The sequence below is a fragment of the Lithobates pipiens genome, unplaced genomic scaffold (genome assembly GCF_037356315.1).
Source record: "Lithobates pipiens isolate NorthernLeopardFrog02 unplaced genomic scaffold, aLitPip1_a1.2 Scaffold_27, whole genome shotgun sequence".
NCBI classification, from domain to species: Eukaryota; Metazoa; Chordata; class Amphibia; order Anura; family Ranidae; genus Lithobates; species Lithobates pipiens.
Genome location: NW_027507788.1, coordinates 7010657 through 7038342, shown reverse-complemented (window position 1 = coordinate 7038342; position 27686 = coordinate 7010657). Strand labels below are relative to the sequence as shown.

General features: G+C 43.5%; 2 protein-coding genes across 2 annotated transcripts in view; both read right to left on the bottom strand.

Moving 5' to 3' along the window:
• The window catches only part of LOC143933459 (polymeric immunoglobulin receptor-like), a 54585-nt gene extending 53656 nt beyond the window's left edge, over window positions 1-929 (bottom strand). The window contains exon 1 of the mRNA XM_077456363.1: window positions 783-929. The gene's annotated coding sequence lies outside the window, so the exon portion shown is untranslated. The remainder of the gene's footprint in view (window positions 1-782) is intronic.
• A 7248-nt stretch (window positions 930-8177) lies between these two features.
• LOC143933346 (sacsin-like) lies at window positions 8178-26591 on the bottom strand (the record flags this gene model as incomplete). Its single annotated transcript, XM_077456211.1, has 4 exons — window positions 8178-19199; window positions 21490-21578; window positions 23245-24643; window positions 26429-26591. Coding segments are annotated over 4 exons (12465 nt in total), but the record flags the coding sequence as incomplete, so codon positions are not given.
• Window positions 26592-27686: the final 1095 nt, after the last annotated feature.

Genomic DNA, 27686 nt, shown 5'->3' with positions numbered 1-27686 from the left:
GTCTCAGAGCAGGTGGAGAGCAAAATTGTATGGGAGGTGGGGGGCCCAAGAAAACGTTTGCCCGGGGTCCAATCAATATTAAAGATGGCCCTGGGAAGGGTGCTGCAGTACCCATTAAACTGAAAGAAGCTTGCCTGTCATTGTCTCCCATCTCTCCTTCTGCCTTCTGTGAAAAAAGCCCATGTGCACCATGTGAACATTACATGTGCACGTGATGCTCTTCTGCCCTCAACACTCCTCTTCTGTGTACCCCACCAACCCATCAGGCACCACCCACGCGATGATCCAGGATCACAAGAGGGAAATCCTAACCAAGAGCTAGACTCCTCTACCCATGCTATAAGTTACCTTACAAACCCATAGACCTCCAAACCTGCCTGTCCATCCAACCTGTACATTGTATGTCTTGCTGCTGTCAGGGGAGGACTAGACAAGCAAGACAGCCGCAAATACAACAAAAACAAGTCTCATTCTGATCTTTAGGACAACAGTAGAGATTCAAGTTTGTTTGTAACCCTCACATAAAGGTTCAGCTCTTCTATATTTGGAGTTTTGCATCTATTTAAAGTTTAAAGAAACTAAAGTGAACTTTTTGGTTAAAAAAAAGCCAAACTCGTGCTCCAGAGACTTTGTCTAGGCTGAGATGATGTCCTCAGTCTTCTGCAGGCAGGAGGAAGCATTTCCTCAGTCTCCTCTCCTACTTACGTAAAACTGGTATAAGTACCTGAATCTGTCTTCATATCAGCCAATAGTATAGCTCTGTAGCAGTATTAAGCACCTACCTTGTACCGAAGAGGAAACTCCTTCAGCTGCTATCAGTCATTGGTCTAAGGTTGTCACCAACCGTCTGCCACAAGTCCAGAGATTGGCCGGCAACTCTCTTGGAAGAAGTCTGAGGACGGAATATCTGCAGACTTCTCTCTAAGAACGACACGTGACTCTGAGCCGATTACCGAATAACTGAGAAATGAAAGTCCCCATAACACAGTCATCACTTCTCCATAGGACTCTTCTCCATTCTGTTCATGAATCCAGGAAAGAAGAATATTGAAACAATGGGGGATATTTACTAAAACTGGAGAGTGTAAAATAGGGTGCAGGCATGCATGGTAGGCCAATCAGCTTCTAGCTTCATCTCGTTCAATTAAGCTTTGACAATAAAACCCGGAAGCTGATAGGTAGATAGAGAGCAGCTCTGCATAGAAACCAATCTATCTACCTACAGTGGGGGGAAAATAATGATTGGATGCCCACTTTTGCCCACTTACAAAGAAATGAAGGGTCTATAATTTTTATCATAGATGTATTTTATGTGATAGAGACAGAATATCAACCAAAAATCCAGAAAAAAAACCACATGATACAAATGTTATAAAGTTTCAGTTCAGTGAGTAAAATAAGTATATGATCCCCAAGCAAAACATGACTTAGTAGTTGGTGGAGAAACCCTTGTTGGTGATCACAGAGGTCAGACGTTTCTTGTAGGTGGTGACCAGGTTTTGCAGACATCTCAGGAGGGATTTCGGTCCTCTCTTCTTTACAGATCTTCTCTAAATCCTTTATGGTTTCTTGGCTGTCTCTTGGCAACTCAAAGTTTCAGCTCCCTCCATACATTTTTTTATAGGATTAAGGTCTGGAGATTAACTAGGCCACTCCAGGACCTTAATGTGCTTCTTCTTGAGCCAGTCCTTTGTTGCCTTGGCCTCGACTCCTTGGGTCATTGTCATGCTGGAAGACCCATCCATGACCCAGCTTCAGGAGGGAAGAAGATTCTTATCCAAGATTTTTCAATACATGCCCCCCCCCCCCCCCCCCGTCCATTGGCGCCTCCATGCGGCAACATCAACCTTTACCTTTTGCAGAGAGACAATCAAAAGGATAATGTTGCCACCTCCGTGCTTGACTGTAGGGATGACGTTATTAAGGTCATAGTCAGCATTTTTCTTCCTCCAAACACGGCGAGTCGAGTTGATGCCAAAGAGCTCAATTCTGGTCTCATCTGACCACAGCACTTTCTCCAAATCCTTCTCTGAATCATTTAGATGTTCATTGGCAGACTTCAGACGGGCCTCTACATGTGCCTTCACGAGGAAGGGAACCTTGCGGGGTCTGCAGGATTTCAGTCCATGGTGGTGTATTGTGTTACCAATGGTTTGTTTGGTGACTGTGGTCCCAACTGCCTTGAGATCCTTCACAAGCTCCTCCCATGTTCTGGGCGGATCCCTCACTTTTCTCATGACCATCCTCACCCCATGAGGAGAAACCTTGCATGGAGCTCCAGACTGAGGGCGATAGATGGGTATTTTGTATTTCTTCTCAGTTGTCTGCTTCTCACCAAGCTTCTTGCTGATGGTCTTGTAGCCTATTCCAACCTTGTGCAGGTCTACAATCTTGCCCCTTTGGTCTTTGGTCTTACCCATGAGGGTGAGGGTTTGAATGGAAGAAAGAGGTTCTGTGGACAGGTGTCTTTTATACACATAACGAGTTGTCGGTTGGGGCACCTTCTTACATTGACAGGACTTATCTGTGTACCACATGAGCACCTACTGTAGCCAGTCTGTGGGGGGCAGAATTATTTTTGGTTGGTAGGGAACCAAATACTTAATTTTATTCACTGAAGTGCAACGCAATTTATAACATTTGTATCGTGTTTTTTTCAGAATTTTTGGTTGATATTCCATGTCACCTGGCACCAGATGTGGTTGGTCACTTACCAACCGCTGTGGATTGTAAGTTGCCATTCCAGTGCCACCAAATGTGCATTACCGCTCACTGACTGGTTGTTAAAGGTTACATTGTATCATTACCGCTCACTGACTGGTTGCTAGATTTTACATTGGTGGCAGGCTGGCAGCACTGGTGCATTTAGTGAGGGCAGGAGAGTGGTGATGCGAGGCGGGCAGTGAGAGATGATGTCATCTCGCTGCTCCCCGCCGCGCCTCCGACTTTGAAGCAAGGGGGGGGGGGTCTGGCTGCAGAGTGGAGCTCCACCGATGACAGGAAGCACGTGACCTCCACTCCACCTCGCTGTGAGGGCGGAAGAGCGCCGATGCGTGGCGGGCAGGGAGAGATGACGTCGTCTCTCTGCACCTCGCTCCCACATTGAAGAGCCCCGGCTGGGAAGAGCGCCGATGCGTGGCGGGCAGGGAGAGATGACTTCATCTCCCTGCACCTCGCTCCCACATTGAAGAGGCCCGGCTGGGAAGAGCGCTGATGTGTGGCGCGCAGGGAGAGATGACGTCGTCTCCCTGCACCTCGCTCCCACATTGAAGAGGCCCGGCTGGGAAGAGCGCTGATGCGTGGCGGGCAGGGAGAGATGACGTCATCTCCCTGCACCTCGCTCCCACATTGAAGAGGCCCGGCTGGGAAGAGCGCTGATGCGTGGCGGGCAGGGAGAGATGACGTCATCTCCCTGCACCTCGCTCCCACATTGAAGAGGCCCGGCTGGGAAGAGCGCCGATGCGTGGGGGGCAGGGAGAGATGACATCGTCTCTCTGCACCTCGCTCCCACATTGAAGAGGCCCGGCTGGGAAGAGCGCTGATGTGTGGCGGGCAGGGAGAGATGACGTCGTCTCTCTGCACCTCGTCCCACATTGAAGAGCCACGGCTGGGAAGAGCGCTGATGTGTGGCGGGCAGGGAGAGATGACGTCGTCTCTCTGCACCTCGCTCCCACATTGAAGAGGCCCGGCTGGGAAGAGCGCCGATGCGTGGCGGGCAGGGAGAGATGACGTCATCTCCCTGCACCTCGCTCCCACATTGAAGAGGCCCAGCTGGGAAGAGCGCTGATGCGTGGCGGGCAGGGAGAGATGACGTTGTCTCCCTGCACCTCGCTCCCACATTGAAGAGCCCCGGCTGGGAAGAGCGCTAATGCGTGGCGGGCAGGGAGAGATGACGTCGTCTCTCTGCACCTCGCTCCCACATTGAAGAGGCCCGGCTGGGAAGAGTGCCGATGCGTGGCGGGCAGTGAGAGATGACGTCGTCTCCCTGCACCTCGCTCCCACATTGAAGAGCCCCGGCTGGGAAGAGCGCTGATGTGGGGCGGTCGGAGAGAGATGATGTCATCTCTGCTCGTCCGTCCCGCTCGCTTCTCTCCTCTCCTCAGCCTCTCTCATGCAGCCAGCCTGCCCGCCGCAGCAGCGGCCGCGGCCCGCTGGTTAGGCAGGGACCCTGCGGCAAGAGACTCAGGGCTATGGGCCCAAATAGCCCCCCCCCTAGAGACGCCTCTGGTACCCAGCATGGACATTTATATCCAGTGTCGGGTCTGCTTTAAATAAATGAATAAAATAAGTAAATTTAAAAAAATATAAAATAATACAAAATTCCGTAAATAAAAAGGAACTTTCAACCTCAATAGTTTCTATTGTCTGAATTTCTGATCACAGATCATCAGTCATGCTTTAATAGTGGAAGAATTTACAACTTCCCTAAAATCTCCAATTTATTTATTCATTTATTCCCACTTCTCCAAAATCCCGAATTGCGCACATCCCCCCTCCCCCTCCCCCCCACCTCCCGAAATCATGAATGATTCCTTCTATGTACAGAAATGTCCTTTTCAGAAAACGTCGTCTACAACAACCCACACCGGGGACTTTCATCGATGACAAGGCGTCTGACCGCTCACAGCAACCAATCAGAGGATGGCGCTGATATACAAGAGACTCCCACCAGTATTATGGAGCAAGTAAATATCCTATACAATGGTTCACCAGGTAATACTAGAAAACTAGATACACTATATTACCAAAAGTATTGGGACACCCGCATGAAATTTAATGGCATCCCAGCCTTAGTCCGTAGGGTTCAATATTGAGTCCCCCCCCCCCCCCCCCCCTTTGCAGCTATAACAGCTTCAACTCTTCTGGGATTTTTTTTACCAAAAGACATGTAGCAGAATACATATCGGCCGAAATTGATGAAGACATTTTTTTTTTACATTTTTTTTATTGGATTTATAGCAGAAAGTCAAAAATACTGTATTAAAATTTTTTTAAAGTTGTTGCTCTTCTTTTGTTGATAGTGCAAAAAATAAAAGCCACAGATGTGATCAAATACCACCAAAAGAAAGCTCTATTTGTGTGTGTGGGGGGGGGGGGGGGGACATAATTTTTTTGGGGTGAAACGTCGCACGACTGCGTCATTGTCAGTTCAAGCAACGCAGTGCCGTATTGCAAAAAAATGGTCTGGCTATTAGGGAGTAAAACCTTCCGGGGCTGAAGTAGTTAAAAAAAAAAATTTCTTCATATATTTAGGCCAAAATGTATTCTGCTACCTCTCTTTGGTAAAGAGAAAAAATAAATCCCAATAAGTGTATCTTAATGTGTTTGCTTGAAAGTTATATGAAAGTCTATAACCTATGATATATGTATATATGTATATATATATGTATATATATATATATATATATATATATATATATATACACACACACACACACACACACACACACACACACACACACACACACACACACATACATACATACATACATACATACACACACACACACATACATACACAGAATCTCACAAAAGTAAGTACACCCCTCACATTTTTGTAGCTCTTTTCGTCTATCTTTTCATGTGACAACACTGAAGAAATGACACTTGTCTACAATGTAAAGTAGTGAGTGTACAGCTTGTATAACAGTGTAAATTTCCTGTCCCCTCAAAATAACTCAACACACAGCCATTAATGTCTAAACCGCTGGCAACAAAAGTCAGGACACCCCTAAGTGAAAATGTCCAAATTGGGCCCAATTAGCCATTTTCCCTCCCCCTGGTGTCATGTGACTCGTTAGTGTTACAAGGTCTCAGGTGTGAATGGGGAGCAGGTGTGTTAAATTTGGTGCTATCGCACTCACTCTCTCATATCACTCTCTCGTACTGGTCACTGGAAGTCCAACATGGCTCCTCATGGCAAAGAACTCTCTGAGGATCTAAAAAAATAAAAATAAAAGAATTGTTGCTCTACATAAAGATGGCCTAGGCTATAAGAAGATTGCCAAGACCCTGAAACTGAGCTGAAGCACGGTGGCCAAGTCCATACAGCGGTATAACAGGACAGGTTCCCCTCAGAACAGGCCTCGCCATGGTCCACCAGAGAAGTTGAGGTCACGTGCTCAGCATCATATCCAGAGGTTGTCTTTGGGAAATAGACGTATGAGTGCTGCCAGCATTGCTGCAGAGGTTGTAGGGGTGGGGGGGGTCAGCCTGTCAGTGCTCAGACCATACGCCGCACACTGCATCAAATTGGTCTGCATGGCTGTCATCCCAGAAGGAAGCTTCTTCTAAAGATGATGCACAAGAAAGACCACAAACAGTTTGCTGAAGACAAGCAGACTAAGGAGATGGATTACTGGAACCACGTCCTGTGGTCTGATGAGATCAAGATAAACGTATTTGGTGTCAGATGGTGACAAGCGTGTGTGGGGGCAACCAGGTGAGGAGGACAAAGACAAGTGTGTCTTGTCTACAGTCAGGCATGGTGGTGGGGGTGTCATGGTCTGGGGCTGCATGAGTGCTGCCGGCACTGGGGGGCTACAGATCATTGAGGGGACCATGAATGCCAACATGTACTGTGACATACTGAAGCAGAGCATGATCCCCTCCCTTCAGAGACTGGGCCGCAGGGCAGTATTCCAACATGATAACGACCCAAAACACACCTCCAAGATGACCACTGCCTTGCTAAAGAAGCTGAGGGTAAAGGTGATGGACTGGCCAAGCATGTCTCCAGACCTAAACCCTATTGATTATCTGTGGGACATCCTCAAAATGGAAGGTGGAGGAGCGCAAGGTCTCCAACATCCACCAGCTCTGTGAGGTCATCATAGAGGATGGGACGAGGACTCCAGTGACAACCCGTGAAGCTCTGGTGACCTCCATGCCCAGGAGGGGTAAGGCAGGGCTGGAAAATAATGGCGGCCACACAAAATATTGACACTTTGGGCCCAATTTGGAGATTTTCACTTAGGGGTGTACTTACTTTTGTTGCCAGCGGTTTAGACATTAATAGCTGTGTGTCGAGTTATTTTGAGGGGACAGGAAATTTACACTGTTTACAATGTAAAGTAGTGAGTGTACAGCTTGTATGACAAGTGTCAATTCTTCAGTGTTACATGAAAAGATAGAATAAGATATTTACAAAAACGTGACAGAGGTGTACTCACTTTTGTAAGATACTGTACATATACTGTATTTTTTTTATACTAGTAATGAAGGTGATCAGCGACTTGTAGTGGAGTTGTGATAGTGCGGCGGACAATCCGACACCGACTGACACTTTGTGGGAACTGGCTAACTGCCACTGACATCACCAGTGACATCAATACAGTGATCACTGCATTATAATATACACTGTCACTGTACTAATGACACTGGTTGGGAAGGGGTTAACATCTAGGGTAATCAAAAGGTTAAAAGGTGTGCCTAACCATGTGTACTGTGTGCTGATTTTTACTAAAGATCTCTGGTTTCTTATTCCTGCAAAGCAGAGATAAGAAACAAAGATTGTTCCCACTGTACAGAGCCCTGTGTTGATTGTCAACACAGGGCTCTAGGCTGTGATTGGACACAGCAGATCAACAGGTCCCAGACGTGAATGACCTTCTGCCCAAGACCCGCTTTGCTTAAAGCGGAGGTCCACCCTAAAGTGGACCTTCCGCTCATTGGAACCCTCCCCCCCCTCCGGCGCCACAATTGGCACCTTTCAGGGGGGAGGGGGGGTGCAGGTACCTGTACAGTACAGGTATCTGCACCCACTTCCGGCGTAGATTCTGCAGAAGCTACGCCCCTTTCCGCAGAATCTACGCCCCTTTCCGAAAGTCCCCCGCTGCCTGCTGGGAAACACATGGATCCCAGAGACAGTGGGGACCATCCTTATTGCGCAGCGCGACTCGCGCATGCTCAGTAGGGAACCGGGGGAAATAAAGCCGAAAGGCTCCACTTCCTGATTCCCATACCCAAGATGGCGGCGGCACTCCCGGCGGACTCCCGCTTTAATCAGAGTCAGCAGGGGTGTACACCCTGAACCCAAAACAAAGCCACGATGTACGGGTACGTTACGGTGCCTGTATGAGCCGCCCTGTATGGGTTGGCAAGCGGCTCATCCATACAGAAGCATACAACATTCCCAATTTAAAAAAAATATATACACAGACACAGAACATAGGCAGAAAGAAAAAGTTTACTGCAAATTTGCATATTGAAAAATAACAATGTACACCCAAAAGTGGTTCACGAAGATAGTTTACCAAATATAAATTGAAAGTAAATAAATTTGAAAATGAAGAAAAAAAAAAAAAAAAAAAGTTCCTCTACACCGATACAGTATTTTGGAAAAAGATTGGCTTCTGTGCTGAAGGACATCCATTGGATGCGTTCTCAGAGGCGTACATAACTTGCTATTCTCCGTAAGACGTCCTCGGCCAAAGTAATAACTTCCTCCTCCTTGTCAGATGCAAAGCCATCATTGGGAATTTGAGGGGGCGAGTGGTAGTCGGGGTACTGAGTTCCTTTGTTATCCACGCCAAGAGCTTTCATTTGCGACACCCGATCTCCAATCGAGCGAAGGTCGCTACTGTACGTGGCTACAGCACGCGCCAATTGGGCAATGTCGGTGTCCCGGTCAATTTTCCCGTTTTTAATATACTGTGCGGCGAATAGCGCCTTTTCCACGGCCTGGTGTACTTTGTAGAACACCCATTCCGTGTAGCGGTTGACGTCGTTTTCTGCGGCCTTCAAGTCGCACTCCGCTTGCCTCAGCCATCTTTCAGCCTCTTGAGGTTTTGGTTGTGAAGCGCTGCAGTGATGGCGCCAAAAGTCGTAGTTGCATCCAGTTGTTGTTGAAAAGCGTTGGCGATTTTGCCGGTGGTGAGCAGCTTCTTGATCCCACTTGCCCCAAAACGTGGAGAAGCCCCCAAAAGAGCTGGAATGGTGATTGGGCGTTGTGTGGTTGGAAGGATTATCTTTCTTCGCACCGGATTCCAATTCTTTGACCCTTTGCTGAATGTATTTAAAGATCTCAGTTGCGATGCCTTCGTGGCCATCGTTTTTGTCTGGGTGGTACTTTAGGTAAAGACGTCGTATAGCCTTGATCTTCTCAGCTTGAGGCAGCTGCCATATTTGGCTTAACTGAAGGTCGACGTCTGCTTTAATTTTTTCCACTGAGCTTTCAAACCATCGGTCATCGACCTGCTGTTGGTGAGTCGGTGGGGTGCCGAGGAGGACAAGAGCTTTTGAATTTTGGCTCGGAGGCCTTTTGAACTGATATAAGTCAAGGACGCTGACTTCAATTGTTTCTTCTTGACCGATGTCTATGCGATACATGCGAAATTCCCAGTTGCCAAACATTTTTGCTTGCAGTTCCCCAACAACTACAGCATACAGGTATTCCTCATCTTCTCCCGGAACCATGTAGCCCACATAGTCACCTACCTTGAATGTATTCAGAACGCTCATGTCCAAGCAATCATACCATTCATCTGGAATCTTCTGTCCAGGTTTTGGCAAAGTAAAGGCATTTTTGGTTTCCAGCCTTTTGCTCCACACCTCATGTTCTTTCAGCACCTCAATCATTTCCTCCGGATCATCGCAGGCAAGCATCTCCGCAACGACGTCTAATGAACTATGGTCTAATTTATTTCCAATCAGGTTATTAATTTCTCTTGAAAGGGAATGCATGACTTGAAAGGCCTTTCTTCTTTTGGCGAGTTTACTGTGTTCAAGATAAATCTGGCAGCACATGTCAACGTATCTTACGAAAACGGTTCTTTCCAAAGATGTACCCTTTAAAGTGGTCTTCTCGTACACGAGACTGGTCTGTAATTTACAGCAGCATATTATTTCTATTCTTCCAAAGATATTGCTGCAGGTTTGTTCGGCTTCTTTCTGGTCAATTTTACCATTGCTCTGCTTGCACAGAAGGCAAACCAGGCCGTTGGAAAATATTGGTGAAAAGAGGAGTTCTGTGAATTTCCTTTTAAACATGCAGCCTTCTCCAAGAGAACAGGCCTCAAAATTATCGATTAACTCTTCTGTGATGTCAGAAAGGAATCTTGGCCGAATATCTACAGGTAGAAGGTTGAGGAGATGTCTTGTTCTGTATCGCTCCATATCAGAGTGAAGAAACTTAAATATACTGCTCAGTTCCGACATGGTCTCATCCGATCGGCAGTCATTTAGAATTAACCCAGATGACTCGTAGAGTTTGCCATCGATAGCTGGAAGGTAAAGTAGCTTGAGGTTCTGAAGATCTTCCGGCGCGGTCTTTTCCAGGAACGTAAAAAATTGGCTGGTTGTCTCAGAGACGGTTTTTGTGAGATTAGCGTGCAAAGACGTTTTAGCTAGAGTTTCCTCATGAATAGCCAAAAGAACCCGGGCAAAGTGAAATATAGATGCCTCTTCCTCAACCCCTACCTTCTGGAAGAGATTGCTAAAGCAGGCCAGCAATGGAGGCAACTTGTAAAGATACGGACGAAAGTCATCGTGGTTTTGTAGACTGAATACAATTTGTTTTGGCTCGGCGAGGGCGGCATCGTTCTCTACTAAAATGAAAGGAACATTTTCCAGAGAATAACGATCTACATTATCAATGTGGTTCTGAAGGAAATTGTAAGCAATCTTTAAGACTTGGCCCCTAGTTTCGAAATGTTTTTTGTTGCACTGAGCGCTACAAACGTTTTTTATGTTCTCAAGTACCTTCTGAACAGCTGGCTCAAGATGCGCCCCACATCTTTTCATGAAAAACAGCTTTTTCTTGCCCTTTATGTCATTTTCTATTAATGTCATGGAAGTCCAAACCAAATAATGTTCTAGGCCGTCTTTCCTCACTAGTAGTGATCCATTGAGAGCCACTGTCGGGACTTCCCCAGCAAATGAAGGGTGTAAATCTTTTAACTCTTTTTGGACATCGAAAGGGATGATGAATTTAATTTTTCCCACCTCTGAAGGAAAATTGGCACTCACTTTATTCACATCCATAGATAACAAGTAAGCAAATAACTCTTTGGCTTTTGCAGTCAGGGATTTTGAGGGGACCATCATTTTGGCTTCTTGTTCTACTTGAGTCGCAAATCTGATGACATCATCTTCTGTAAAGTAGCGTTTGATTCCAAGTTCACGCAGAAGCTTTTCGAATGGTGGTTCAAACCTTTCAAACATCTCCAACACATCGCTTGGGATAAAATAGACCTGTAGACCAAATGTAGAGAAGAGTTTTACGGTATGGTCATAGAAGTAGGAGACCGGCTCTAGTACTCCTCGTTTGCTTCTGATGAGTTTGACACTTCCAAGAGAAGAGAAAATTAAATCTTTTTTACTTTGGAAAGCTTGAGAGCTTTGCAGTTTCATAACCAACTCTAGAACTCCATATAATTGATTTTCATTGAGGGACTTCAGATGAAGGAGCAGGAATTCAGTAATTAATTGAAGTTCATCGATTATTGGAATGTTCATTATTCTGGAAGCTTGTTGGTTAAAATTTGTATTTTTAAGGAACGCAGTCTGTGAGTCAATTTCTGAAAGTTCAAGAGATTCTAACTCAAGTGCAGTGTGAAGTACATAGATCTTTCGGCATCCATTTAGTCTTCGTCTTTTGCCATCATAGGTTTCAAACAAAGGTAAACAATGGAGATCTTTTATGTTTTTCTGGTTAATTTGTTTTTGGAGCTGTGATAAGATCCAGGCTAGAATCATCTCCAGATCCAATGCTTCCAATAACTCCCACTTAAGCTCTTTTCTGGAGCTTAGATGCTCAAGAACATTCCCAACATTTTCTGGGTCAATCAGATAGGGCTTTAAGAAATCAACAATGTCATGAGGAAGCAAACGCAAATTCAATTTAGGGAATTCCAATTTCAGCATGTATTTGGCAATGTCACTGCAAAGTGGAAAGATCGTATCTTTGATGTGAGCAAAAGAAAGGACTTTTGGTTCCTGTTCATAACACACCGGCAATATTGCCCAATGTTCATAATCAGAAACAATAGTCTCAAAATGTGCTTTCCTCCCGTCCTTTTCTTGCTTAAAAATTTCACTTTTAAAGAATTCCCATAGTTTTTTTATCCAGCTTTTTTTCTCCTTGGAAAGGGTAAGGCCACACTTGCTTTTTGAAGAAGACAAGTCATGCAATGGCCCCAAGTGTCTCTTAACAAAACTTACAGAATTTTCAAGAGTTAGGGATTTTAAAAAGCCACGATCCATCAAAAAGGAATCCTGGAATGTGGAAAACTGATTGCTTTCTTTGGGGAAAAGCTCAGAGAATCCGGAAAACATTTTTGGATCATTTCTGTCAAATCTGCGGAGCATTCCATCCACGGTCACTAGTAAAGGAACCCCTTGCAGGTCAACTGGGTTCTGTGAACAATCTTTCAAGCAGTACTCTAATATCTTTTGGCACCTTTCTACATTTCTAAAAAGAGACATGGAGACAGGTGCAGGAAGTACTTGTCCATCAGGAAATAGCTGAGAATGTCTTAGGAACTCACACAAGGTCTGAGGACTCAATTCCATAACAGATACACCTGCTGATTTAAGTTCTTTGCATAGAAAGTTCATTAGCCCTCCAAATGCTATATGCATGTTAATATTTTGGAGTAGATCTCCAATAATTTTATATTGTTCTTGGGGAAGAAAGAAGGGCTCCTCTAAAATGCTGGGTTTTCCAATACTTGACCACTCAACATGAACAGTTGTCATCTTTCCATTTTTTTCTTTCACTTCATGCACCTTGTAAGTTGGAATCACTTGTGCTTTACTTTTAAAAATTGTCAAGTAGACTTCCTTAACCAACGTTTGCCATTGAGGTGGTACAGAACTTTTCACAGATGGAAAATGAACAAAGTATGAATTCAAAAACCAACTGCAAGAGTCAACACTTGGAAAAATTAGTGGTTCCCCTTTAAGCTTAGTAAATATTTCACACAAGCGCTTGAGAAGGCGACAGTAGAGTGGAGCTATAATGTCCGATAACAAAAACTCATTCCATTCAGTCTTTGGGCTATCACCATCCTCTATGCAGATGCCTCTCCTTGCTGAATCCACAATAAAATTTGCATTGACATGTACAGGGAGACCAGTTTCTAGAGGGAAAGGTAAGGTGCAGAAAGCTCTACCCTTCCAGTTCATTAGAAGACGGTCTGAAAGGTGACCCGAGATTGGAAGGTGGGTTGCGACAGCACCATGGGGAATTATTGTTTGATGTAAACGAGCAGAAACTTTTTTCATGGTGTCCAGGCCTTCTGTACCCAGCTGCTTGGCTATCAGCCAGTTGGTTGCCCTGCTAGAGTCATTTCGAGTTATTTGAAGTCTATAGATCACTAGGAATGGTGAGGTGTCAGACAAATGTGCCGAATTCCCAGCCAGATTGGAAAACTTTTGTTGGAAAGAAGAAAACTCTTTTTTATCACAATCATCTATTTTAGATTCGATTGAAAGGATCTCATTAAAACATCCATTGGATGCAATTTCAGAAAAACGTATTCTCCTGATGTTACTCAAGAACAAGATCATGTTGTCAGCATCATTCTTTAATTCCTCGCACATACATCTAATGTCATCCATTGTTGAAGTTTGGTCACTGATTTTAGACCTCAATACTGTGTTTGCCATCCTTAGCGGTAGACGAAAAAGAGTGCCCTCTTCCAGTTTGAAAAACGAAGGCAAGAATGTATCATACACGTCTGTAAATGTGATCTTGAATTCGTCATTCACAGAGAACATGCCGCCTGGGCTGGTTTCATCAGCACTTTCCAAAAACATAAGATTAGGGTCAAAGATGCACAAGGTGGCATCACCTGTGACAAAAGAAGGACAATCGGTTATGTGGTATACGGAATTAAAGCCGAGTCCAAACTTTCCAGTTTTGTCTAATCGGTCTTCATTGCCACCTATTCCCAGCTGCTGAATGCCATCAATATCTTTAGGCTTAAATATTTTGTTGTTGTAAACGCAAAGAGCCGGACCTTGTAATGGATTCCACTGATCGCCAAAAGTTCTATTTGTCTGGTGAGTTCTGCAGTCCAACACAAAATGAATTTCAGAAGCTTCGGAGTCATCTGCGTTCTGAATGAGTTCCTTCAAAATATCTTTCTTTGACGAGTACTCCTTTATGATGTTCTTGATGCGGGTAATTAGTGGTTCCTTGGCACCGAATTGTGAGACCCACTTGGACAAACCACAGAGTTTCAATTTTTGAAGGGTGTAATGAATTTTTGTTTTGACCCCCAACATTGATACCACGGCTCGAGGAACAAGCTCGTGGCAGAAATGTAGTTTTTCGTCACAGGAAAGCCAGGGAGTATCATAGTAAAAGATTTTATCCACGTGACGCAATACACTTTGTTTGTCTGGTAAAAAAACAAACTGCCTATTTATCAGATTATGTGAATTTAGAGTCACCAAGCTGTGATTAATTAAGTGCAATGCCAGTTGGAATTCACTTGCCGAAAGAGGTCTTTCTCCTTGCTCTACAGCCATCCGTTTCAAAACGGAAAGGTAATCGTCAGTGGAAAATTCTTCTTGCAGTCCAACACAAGACCAGAGTTCATTGAAGGTTTCATAATCTTTTGGCAGTTTATGCAAATAAGGGAGCGCATGAAAAGGGACCTTCTTTGCAACCACTTTCACTGGGACAAACTCATCATCAGCATAGACCAAAGGTATAGTAGAGGCTTTTTCCTTTACTTGGGGAGCAAGATTCGGCTGTTTATGAACCCATTTATTTAAAAAACTATAGCAGCTTTTGGCCACCCAAGACATTTCTTCTGAATTTAACAAGTTTGATGCTTTACAAGCTTCTTCCAGTTGAGATAGCACAGTTGAGAAAGAAGGAGACTGATCAAGCCCTAAGAAGGTCAGCAACGGTTCGGACAACTTGACTTTCCCCAAATGTTCTTTGCCTAGCACTGGTTCCACCAGGCAGACAAGTGCTCTGTGCTTGTAATGATAAAGTCCTTTTGATTTCATCAAAGTCAGATTTCCTGAGATATTTTCTTTTTGAGGTGGTATTGCAGGAAGAAATATGATGTCTCTGAATTTTCCACAATGGACATCATTTGGTTCTTGCTGAAGTAAGTCATTTAACAATTCCAAAACGCAACAGATTTGTTTTAAAGCTTTTGGTCTGTCAATCCTCCAGACACTTGATATTCTGCTGGTTCTTGCCATGAGCTCTTCCATGGGTAATCTGTCCTTCAGCATCCCTAAAATCTGTAAACGTGCCAGTCTTTCTGGTTTGAGGAACTCATCTCCTTCAGGAAAACGTCCTTCTTCGGGATCATACAGTATGGAGACTTTTCCCATTGGATGCACCAGTTTTCCAATTAGCTGCAATTTCCCGTCAGATGATGGAATGCAAGGTTCTGACGACAGCATGCTGTCCAGACTTCTATTTTGTAGATCAATGGCATAAAGTACTAGCATATCTCTGTCTTTTGCATTTATGGCATCCAGATTTTCAAGAAGGATCTCTCTGTAGAACCTTTCAGTACTGTAAAAATTATTATGCAGTTCCTTGAGGCAACCACAGGCACTGAGACTTTCCCTCACCCATTGGGGGAGGCTTACTGACAAACTTGGCTTTTTAAGAGCAGAGGAGAACACCTTTTTGGCAATGCTTTGAATGGCCAGGTTTTCAAAATCTTCCAGTTCGAGAAAGCAAGCTTGTCTTATGGTGCACCATTCCTGACCATTGCTAACGAGGGTGGGAAGGAAATTTCCAAATCCAAAGGTTATTGCCTGGTAGAAGCTTTTCACAGCTCCTGTGAAGAATGTGTTGACTTTGCTGATGTCTGGCCAGAAGGTGTAGTAGTAGTAGTCCTTCAAGTCACCGTTCTGGTGTAGTATCTGCAACTGCGACAGGGCAGTGATGGCAGCGACTAGTAAAGCATCACAGAGTAGCTTCTTATTCCAGTCGCCCTTTACAGTTGTGTCCCACAGGTTTTTCCGATTGGACATGACGGCAAAAGCTGCATTTATATGAAAAGGAAGTCCAGAGGAGACTGGGAGTGGAAGGAAACAGAAGACCATCCCCTGGAAGTCTTCTAAATCTGGGGCCCATTTTCCAGTGCTGTGATCTCTCTTTAGTGGAATGGCAAGTCCAGAAACTGGAAAAGAAAATATATTGTCATCTTGCATGAACATCTGGAACGATTCCTTGACTCCGAGGCTAGATTGTACAAGATAGTATTTTTCGTCATCTTCCACTTCTTGCCGCACGCTAATTTTTATGATTTTTGATGTGGTGATGTCTACCAAGACTTCTGTTGGTACAGCAAGTTTCTTGGAGACATCTATTTGCTCCTTTTGTAAGAGGACAGTCTGAGGGACAGTCAGTCTTTCAAGGATATCTTTCCGAAGATGCACTTTGGTCAATTGATCTTCAGGGTTAGATCCCTGGTTAAGGCAATTTAATTCCACTTCTTTGACATTCTTTATGAAAATCAAGAGAATATCTGCGAAACTCTCAAAATCGCTTATGAGCATGTTGATCTCTTCGTCTCTAAATGCTTGGTGGCAGATTTTCGATTTGTTTGCTTCTTCTTCGCTCCGAAACGGTAAGCGAATAAGAGTCCCATCAAAGTTAAAAGGTTGTGCAAAGTTGCAACCGAACACACCAATGAACGGCTGGAACTGGTCAGGAAAAGTATAAAGGGGTTTTGCATTCTTTTGAAAATTTAGCTTAATTCCTGGGTTATTGCTGGGAATGTGTTTCTGCAAGTGATTCACATTTGGGTCAAATATGATTAGGGTGGATCTGCTCACAATTGCTGGCACATCGGTAATATGGTAAACGGTATTAAAACCCAAGCCGAATTTTCCAATTTTTTGCATCCGAGTTTCTTTAGTGGCTGCTCCGATACGGGTAATGTTGACAAAATCCTTATCTGTGAATCTGCTGTCATTATAAGACCACAAGGCCGGCCCGTGACAGCTAGCCATGCCTGGATCTATCAGGGTTTTCCGGGAGTCCAAATTTTGTCTTCTATCCACCAAGAATTTGCAAACTGTTGCTTCTGCATCATCTGCATTTTGTAAAAGTTCTTTAAAAACTTCAGAGTGTTCACTGTATTCTCGAAGGATGTTTTTAATGCGAAGAGTCACTGGTTCACTGGGGCCCCAGGCTTTGAAAAACTCTGGCTTCAAGACCTTGGTGCTCAGAAGTTGGATCTTCAGAAACTTTGCTGTTGCCATAGAAACCTCATCATGTACAATAAAACAGTCTGTATCGGTAAAGTTATCAGACAAATTCCGTTTATCAATGTCACAGAAGAGAGTTTTAGAGAGTGGTTCGAGGCTAAATCCATTGTTTTCAGACTGGACTGGTATAGGAAGGTCATCTGTTCCCTGTATAGAATTTGTTTTCATCCAGTCCAAGACCGAGAGTGCAAGTTTCAAGTCTTTGTAAGCGTGGACCTTAGAACAAGCATCACCTAAGCGTTTTTTTACCGTATGCAGTACATTGACGACATCTTGGTTTGATAACGTTTCCTTTACCCCACATTTTGAGAAAAGGTTTTGGTAAGTTAAGTAAGCGGGTGGAACTTTTTTGGTGAAGGAGCTCAAATCCAAACCTTCAGGATAGGACAAAACAATTTCATCTGGGCAGGAAAAACTATCTCCATTCCAAATCCTGACTTCCGAAAGAAGACCATCGTGCAACTCGTAAAGGTGATCTTGTATGTACTTGTAAATATTATGAAGTTTCCTTTCAAGAGAGTACTGATCCAACTGAGAATATTTTTGACTGAGGACTTTAAGGCTTTCAATCACTTTTGCACAAGGTGGTGGTTTGCGTAAGCCAAGGCGGTCACTTGCCTCTTTTTTAAAGTCATCAGTTAGAGGCATTGAAAATTCCACTATGTCACGGTAGGCAACGTCTCTGAGGTTTTCTGGTTCACCAAAAACCATCTGCGAGTTGTAATTTTTAGCTGGGACCCAGGAAAGGTTGCAGAGCCTCTTTAAGTTGCCTGAAGTAAACTGAGACAAAACCGCCGTTTCATTGCAAACCCTTATGAGAGCTTTGGCCTTTCTTAAGCAGCTTTGGCCTTTTTCATTCTTCACGCGACTTAAAGTTTCAGCAACCTGTAAAACTTCATCAGGCGTAATTTTGTGGATAGAGTCTTTAATCCCCAATTGCTTCAGTGATGTTAAAACCGAATCTTCCCGAAAGTTTGAAGGGGGGAAATGATGTGCGTCAAACAGTTCTTTCAGTATGTCCACGTTCGGATCAAAGAGAGAAGACGGTTGTTTGAGGAGACCATCACACGGAATGAAGCTAAGGCTTCTGCAGAGGTTCTTCAGCTGGTCGTTCTGGACAAACAGCGCATGTCCATTTCTCAAGATCCACAACATTGTCTTCTCAATTTCAGCCGGGAAAGCAGAGTAGCTACCAGTTTGGATGGCTTTTGCCATCAGTAGAGCCACATCTTTTGCATTGAGCAATCTGATTTGCATTAGTTGGAGAAGCCTCTGGTCTGAAGCATTTCTGCATTTTATTACCACATCTGGGAACATCAGGCTGTCCAGGACAGTGGGGGAGGTGTCCTTGTCTAGGGCCGCTAAGTGGACAGCAGCCACCAGTTTTGAGGATGGGGTCGTAATACAAGGGGCGCTGCAGAAGATTGGCAGCTTGTACAGAATTTCCAGCTCTGGAGACGTGAATGAGTAGGCCGGAGAAAGGACTTCACAAAACAGCTTTATATGTTCTTTAGGGGCATCTGTAAGTACCTTTGTAACCTGATCCAGATTTAAATGTGACAACGTTTTCAGGATATTATTTGGCGTTGGGGCTAAAATGTACACGTCCAGGTTTTTGTGCCACAGCCAAGAATTCCCTTCCCGTATGATGGTGCAACCAGCTTTCTCCAGTAGCTTGGAGGTGCAGTCATCCAAGAGGTGCCCGTCTTTATTTTTCAGAAGCAACGTCGATTTCTTTTTCAGCCGAGCAAGTTGAATATTTGATGACTTTTCTGTGACTTTATTTAGCGGCACAATCGGTTGGTTCTCAAAGTGATGGAGAGTGGGATATCTTTGGAGGAAGGACCAGAGAGTATTGATCCATTGTACCGGTGGACTGTCCGGGTCTTGGGGGTTCCAGTTGACAATGTCAAGATGGTTTCTCCAACTCTGAGGAAGAGCTTCATGTAGCTTTCCAAGAACCACATCTTCGTTTAAGCACACAAGATTCTTGAAAGTTTCTAAAGCAGAAAAAAAAAAAAAAAATAAGCAAGTTAATTATTTATTCTTGGAGAAATACAGAAGATTGAAACAAACCCACTACTTTGCTCCGATTAGGAAAAACATAGTTGTGCCTTCAATCGCATCTAAACCCATATACAAAATGAAGTTTCTGGTTACCAGTCCTTAGATGCAGTGGCTGTATACCTTTTTAATTTTCAAGTTTAACCCCTTTCAGTGGGAAAAAAAAAAAAAAAAAAAAAAAAACGAGACAAGAAACTTTGCACCATAAAAGATTATTCCTCCTCCATGAATTTTTTTTTTTTTAATATATATATATATATATTATTTTTTAATAATAATAATAATAATAATAATAATGTTAAACCACTGGCTGTATGAAATTGTTTTATTTTTTTTAATAATATAAATATATATATAAAATATAAATATTAATATCTATATTAAAATATCTATATTAATATAAAATATATATATATATATATATATATATATATATTTTTTTTTTTTTTTTTTAATATAATAATAATGTTAAACCACTTCAGCCCCAGAAGGATTTACCCCCTTCCTGACCAGGCCATTTTTTTGCGATTCGGCACTGCGTCGTTTTAACTGACAATTGCGTATTTGTGCAATGTTGTACCCAAACAAAATGTATGTCCCCCCGCCCCCCAAAAAAAAGAGCTTTATTTTGGTGGTATTTGATAACCTCTGCGGTTTTTATTGTTTGCGCTATAAAACAAACAAAAAAAAGACCGAAAATTTAGAAAAAAAAACAAACAAAACACAATATTTTGTAGTTTTTGCTATAATAAATAATAATAATAATAATAATAATAATAAAATATATATATATATATAAAAAAAACACAACTAATCTTTTCTTCATCAGTTTAGGCCGATATGTTTTCTTCAACATATTTTGGTAAAATAAAAAAATAAAAATAAAAAAAATTTGCAATAAGTGCTTATTGATTGGTTTGCACAAAAAAGTTATATCGTCTACAAAATAGGGGATAGATTTATGTCATTTTTATTTATTTATTACTAGTAATGGTGGCGATCTGCGATTTTTAAATCGGGGCTGCGATATTGCGGCGGTCAGATCCTACACTTTTGACACTATTTTGGGACCATTGACATTTATACAACGATCAGAGCTAAAAATAGCCATTGATTACTGTATAAATGTCACCGGCAGGGAAGGGGTTAACACTAGGGGACGATTAAGGGGTTAAACGTGTTCCCTGGGTGTGTTCTAACTGTAGGGGAGGAGACTGATCGGTGTCCATACATAGTATGAACACACAATCTGTCTCCTCTCCCCTGAGAGAACCAGGGATTTGTGCGTTTACACACAGATCCTGTGTTCTCGCTCTGTCACGAGCGATCGTGGGTGCCCCCCGCAGTCATCGTGACCCGCCTGGCACGCGCATCGACTCCGAACCGGGCGTGTGCGCACCTGACGTTTTTACGTCTTAAAGGAGCAATGTACAGCTACGCCAACTGGGCGGCTATAACTGCGGCGGCTGGTTGGTTAGTGGTTAATACAGATCAACTGCTAGGGTTGGGCCGAACGCCCCCTGGTTCGGTACGCGCCAGAACTCTCGAACATTGCAAAAGTTCCGACCCGAGCGGCGTACCCTATTAAAATTTATGGGACTCGAACTTGAAAAAAAAAAAAAAAATCATATGCCCATTTTAAAAGGCTTATATGGAAGTTATTGGCCATAAAAGGGTATGGAGGCCTGCTCACTGCCCTGGGGGACATGTATCAATGCAAAAAAAATAAATTGGGGTCTGGTATGGAACTCCATACCAAAATTTAAAAGGAAGTCAAATTTATTTATTTTTTGTTTCAAAATAACAAACATGTTATACTTGCCTGCTCTGTGTAATGGTTTTTCACAGAGCAGCCCACATCCTCCTCTTCTCAGGTCCCTCTACGGTGCTCCTGCCCCCTCCCTCCCACTGAGTTCTGCCACAGCGAGCAGCAGCTTGCTATGGGGCGGCACCCGAGCCGCGTCACAGCTCCGTTTGTGTCCATTCAGAAACGGAGTCGCAGCCCGACCCCGCCTCCTTCCTCTCATTGGCTGACTGACTTTGACAGCAGCAGGAGCCAAAAAGGCACCGCACTGCCGTCTCAGCCAATGAGGAGGGGTTTGATGGGGCATTTGGTGTAAGAAGAAGCAAAGGGACAATGTGGATGGACTTTTAAGGTCATTGGATCGTATTTATATAAATATACACTTTTATATTACCGTATCTAAGCAGGATAAATGAACTTACTTGCTTTTCCAATGTTTGAGAAGAACGTGCGTAGATCTTCCGGTAAATCTTCAGGAATAAATCGATCCGCCAGTCCAGGCAATAAAATTCTGGAAGACATTTTATTTTATTTTATTTTTTTATTTTTATTTTTTAATCTCTCTGACACGTTTTATTAAAACTGTACATAATATTGCAACTACTTCGTTTTTCCTTTTCCTTTTTTTTTCCCCTCTCTCAGGACAAATTTTGGATTTCATTTTGTAGTAAATGGCATCTCTGAATTTTAGGGTTATTATCAAAAATGGAAATCTGGCCCAATATATATATATATATATAAAAAAAAAAATAATAATAATAATAAATAAAAAAAACACAACAGATTATATACATATGTGTTAGTTGTTGTATATACCTGTAGTACAGCCCAGAAATAATATAGTGCGCATTTTGTTTTGTTTTTTAATCCTGCCTAAAATACACGAAAACTGACTGACACCAATTTTAAAAATCCTACCTAAAATATGCTGACCCTGACCCTAGTCTTGACCCCAACACTGACCTGGATCAAATCTCGATCTCGCTATTTTATTCTTAATTTAAAAAAAAAAAAAAAAACAAACACCACAACCACACTTGTTTGTTTACATCGGGGTCACCAATCTTTCTAATCAAAGGGCCAGTTTACTGTCCTTCAGATTTTGGGGGGGGGGGCAGACTAGGGCTAGTGGGAGTGAACAATCCCCATCTTTGTTGTCAATGTAAGGACTTCTGCCCCATTCTTGGTGTCAGTGGCAGAAATAGTACCCCATTGTTGCCGCCAGGGGCAGATTCCCGTCCCCATTGTTGCCGCCAGGGGCAGATTCCCGTCCCCATTGTTGCCGCCAGGGGCAGATTCCCGTCCCCATTGTTGCCGCCAGGGGCAGATTCCCATCCCCATTGTTGCCGCCAGGGGCAGATTCCCGTCCCCATTGTTGCCGCCAGGGGCAGATTCCCGTCCCCATTGTTGCCGCCAGGGGCAGATTTCCGTCCCCATTGTTGGCGCCAGGGGCAGATTTCCGTCCCCATTGTTGGCGCCAGGGGCAGATTTCCGTCCCCATTGTTGGTGCAATGGAATAGTGCCCCAAGGGCCAGATAAAAAGGCAAGCAAAGGGCTATGGGCGGAAGTGAAGTTTTGATGGTATGACCATCTTCCCCTCACTCGTCTCCATAGCCAGCAAGGAAGAGGAACTGATCACCTCCGCCGCTGCCGATGGCTCCAGTGAGATCAGAATAATAAAAAAAAAAAAGAGACCACTATTATCTGAAACCGGACCGCTAGCCGAAGAAGAGGATACCGGGGTTATGGCAGCAAGCTGCCGCCATAACAACGATATTCCTCTTCAAAGTTAGGATGTATATCGTGGTGCGGCGGTCCGGAAGTGGTTAATTAGTATGTAGCACCGGGGTCCTGCGAGATACGACATTTCATTCTACCATATGTCCTCACGTGTAGTAGAAGGACAATAAGGCTTGACTAGAAGGACGATAAGGCTTGACTAGAAGGACAATAAGGCTTGACTAGAAGGACAATAAGGCTTGACTAGAAGGACAATAAGGCTTGACTAGAAGGACAACACACTGGCCCTTTGTTCAGAAAGTTGGGAGACCCCTTCCCTAGAGTATTTTCAAAAAAATTGAAAATAGACCACCATCGTTTCAGATACAAAATATAAAAGTTAGTACCATTAATTTTTCCCCACAGTAAGGCATTTAAGCACTCTATGGCTGGCTCACCTTGGAAAGTCTTTGCCGTCAATGTAGACCATGCCATTGCATTCTGTGCTCTGGAAACTTGTGAATTTTCCATCTGCCAATGGCAACAGCTGAAGATTGAGTAACTTGTTGTACTGTCCATCGCTGATGGCATACTTCAGTAGCATCATTTTTTTTTCGTGCGAGACCCCACGGCAGCCCTCTTTGCGCAAGAACTGCCTCACCAGAAAAGGAGAAACACTGCCCAGTTCTGTAGCTAACTGCAGCGTTGAATAGACGTGCCTGGGGACTTTAACAAGTGGAGCCCCCAACAACAGAAGAACTTCCTCTAAGCATGCAGAGAGTTGGGCCTCGAAATCTCTTTCCAGTAGAAAAATGGCTTCAGAGGGAGATACCCAACGGGATTGGTCAGCCATCCGGAATACTCTTACCTTCATCAGTGTTTCAGCCATTTGTCTAGTAAGTTTATGCCATATCTTTTTGTGTTGAGTCCTTTCTGGGTCTGGCCAGATTTTGTAAATGACATCAGCGGATATTTTGGACGACTTGACCAAAGACACCGTATTACAGACCGCATATTTATAGAGTAGAGGCAGAACTTGTTCCACCAAAATATGGTTCCACTTAGCAGCCTCGTCATGTTGCTGGTCTATTTCTGGCCACTTTAGGCTTCTCCTGTCGTCGGTAAGGTCGAAACAACCATTAATGATCAACGGTAGACCTGTCCTGTTTTCCTCCTTGTCTGGAAGTGGCAATATGCAACTTAAGCGGCCACCATACAAGTCCATGTAGGCCTCAGATAAGGGATAGGCCAAGTCAAGTGCTGGTTTGTTGCAGAGTTTGTTGCTCAGTTCAGTCAAGTCTGGAAAGATATTTCCTTGAATGGTACTGGAGATCACTAACCACTTACTGACTTCTTTTTCTCTTTCAAACCGCTTCAGAGTAGTAAACATAATATGTGTCTTAATGTCAAGATCAGCTGACTTGTTCACAAATGTCTCTTTGGTGGACACCTCAACAGTAAGGAGAGTGGTCAACGCTCCACTACGGTCAATATTCTTGAGAGCTACTCTAGTAACATGGCGAAGGAAGAGGAGGCTGATGCTAGCGTCCCTGACGAAAGAATCAAAGAGCTCCTGAACCCTCTCAGAGTCGTAGATATTATCGGAAATTTCAGAAGGATCGAGTCGCAGAGGGAAGCGAAAGAGAGTTCCATTGAAGTGGCCGGAGTTGAGAATCTCCTCCCAAGGCCCTAAGCCAAGAGCCTCCAGGGCTTTTTGGAAAGGTTGGAACTGGTCAGAAGATTCCTCTAAATCTTGTCTCTCTTTTTCTAAGTTCCATAGGCGTCCTCCTCTGCGAAAAATCCGTTCCTGTGGATCCAGAAACCCAATATTTTTGCTGCTAAAGATTGCTGGGTAATCTGTGCATTAAAGAAAACAACACATAAGAAGCTTTGCAAAGAGGATTTACAAATACAAGGCAATGAACAATTTAATGCAAGCAGCCATAACCTTCATTATTCCCAGGTTCACCGGTACACCAATAGGCATAGGAACATGTAGCACTAGACTCTTCATCAACCAGGGTAACCACTCCATGCGGTCTTAGGGCCTACACACCGTCTCTGGGTACTAGCTCAATGGGGTCTGTATTTCCCCAGTACAAGAAATCAAAACAGAAAGTCACTTTATTTCCTCTTCAACTTCACAAAACGTTACTGCTGCTTTAAGGAATATACAGCAAACTGAGGCACATTTCTCTCCATCAGACCTTGCTTCTATTCCTTGGACGCGTTTCACCACAAATAGGGCTTAGTCATAAAGGTCTCCAAGGTGTCACCCAATTTGGGGTAAATTGCGCCAAAGGAGTAGGAGAAGTGGTAGGTGGAGAACTAAGTGTTTCGGTTTGCTGTAAAATAATAAAAAATGCGATGGAGGTGTGGCTTTTTTTATTGAAATCAACCTCCAAACTACATAGTTTTACAGTTTCGGAAAATGTCTGGTATCTCTTCTTTTGAAAGTAGAAGTCCTTGGTCTTCAATGTTAAGTCACTCAGCCTTGAAGATATAAAAAAACATTGTGAATGTAGTGCATCATGTGCTTCCCCCATGAGGGGGCGCCACTGCTGTAAGCTGCATTCACCGCATGAAGGAAGGAAAGGAAGGAGGAGAGGAAAGGGGAAAGAGGAAAGGGGAAAGAGGAAAGGGGAAAGGGGAAAGGGGAAAGGGGAAAGGGGAAAGGGGAAAGGGGAAAGGGGAAAGGGGAAAGGGGAAAGAGGAAAGGGGAAAGGGGAAAGAGGAAAGGGGAAAAGGAATGGAAGGAAAGAAAACGAAAGAAAGGACAAAAAGGACGCAAGGACAAAAAGGACGCAAGGACAAAAAGGACGCAAGGACAAAAAGGACGCAAGGACAAAAAGGACGCAAGGACAAAAAGGACGCAAGGACAAAAAGGACGCAAGGACAAAAAGGACGCAAGGACAAAAAGGACGCAAGGACAAAAAGGACGCAAGGACAAAAAGGACGCAAGGACAAAAAGGACAGAAGAATATCCTCTGGTATAAGGCGACTATGCTGTAGACTTTGAAGAAAGGTAGGTAATGTGAGTGACTGTGAACTCTACCTTAATATTTTGGGTTACGAAGAAATGTGCAAAGGTGTCCATGAATTCATACCAACATGCCTGCACGTGAACTTTGGAGAACAATCTATGAAATATTTCCTAAATGTTCGCACATAAAATAAGGACTCTGAGGCCAAAATGACCCTCAAGCCTCATACACACGATAGGACTTTGTACAAACTTTCCCTTGGATTTTTGTACAAAGGGCGTCGGCCGTGAACTTGTATTGCATACACACAGCAGGACTTTTTCAGCCAACTTTCACCAAATCACGTGGTTTTTCTGCTCTTTACCGCCACCTTTGGTCAACTTCTGTATTGTTGTCTGATCTTTTGCATTGGTTCTGAGCATGCCTGTTTGTAGTTTGTACAAAAGTCCTATGGTTTTCTGTACACACGATCAGACTTTGCTCCATCGGACTTTTGTTGCCAGTAAGTTTGTCCGTTCGCACAGCCAACAAAAGTCAGATGAAAACCAAAAAAGTTTGTCCGATGGAGCGTACACACGGTCGGATGTTGCTCCAAAACAGCTAATTTGCATGTTTGTTGTCAAAAAGTCTGATCGTGTGTATGGGACTTCAGGCTGACCTGTAATGTGATAGACCGAGTTGAACCCGAGTCCAAATCTTCCAACGGTGTCGGGGTCTTTGCGCTTGATGCTGTTTCCGGGTTTCTGGATCCCATCCCAGTCTTGATCGGTAAAGATCTCGTTGTTGTAGGCCAGAAGAGCCGGGCCTGAGGGAAGAAAACATTACATGAAAAAGAATACAAGGCAATAGAGGAATCATCTGACAATTTTGGTGGGGGGTTTACTAAAACTTGAGAGTGCAAAATCTGTTGCAGCTCTGCAGAGAAATCAGCTTCTAGGTTTTATTGTCAATGCTTAATTCAAGAAGCTACACCAGATTCTAAGTGCTCCAGTTTTAGTAACCCCCCCCCCCCCCCTTTTACCTCTTGTTCCTCATGCCAAAATGTTGCAATCTAATTTTTAAATAAAATTTAAAAAACTGGAGGATTAAAAAACATGCAAACGTTCCACCCAGTTTCTGCTCATGGCGTCTAGAGGGAGAATAACGTCAGTATCCTGTGGTGAGATCCCGGGAATGCCGAGTCTCTCAAATCTTGTGAAGTTGCTCCAGCATTGCCTTCTCTTGATACTTAGGAATGGATCCTCTTCACTCCCAGGATCTCACAAGAAGGATCTGAACATCACTCTTCTGTAGATTGTATGGGAAGAACTGGGTGTAAGGTTAGTATTTTTTTTTTTTTCTACGTAGTTTCTTTTAAAGCGTGGAGAAATGTATTTTCTTTCTTATTAACCACTTCAGCCCCGGAAGGATTTGCTGCCTGAATGACCGGGCCATTTGTTGCGATGCGCCACTGTGTCGCTTTAACTGCCAATTGCGTGGTCGTGTGATGCTGTACCCAAAACAAAAAATTGACCTCCTTTTTTTCCCCACAAATAGAGCTTTCTTTTGGTGGTATTTGATCACCTCCTGCGTTTATTTTTTGCACTATAAACAAAAAAAAAAAGAGCGACAATTTAAAAAAAAAAAAAAAAAAAAAAAAAACCCTATACTTTTTGCTATAATAAAAATCCCCCCAAAAAAATTTCAAAACCATTTTCTTCATCAGATTAGGCCAATATGTAGTCTACATACTTTTGGTACAAATAAAAAAAAAAAAAAAAAAAAAAAAATATATTGCAATAAGTGTATATTGATTGGTTTGCGCAAAAGTTATAGCGTCTACCAAATAGGGGATAGACCTGTAGATGGACACAGACATGGACCTGTAGATGGACATGGACCTGTAGATGGACACAGACATGGACCTGTAGATGGAC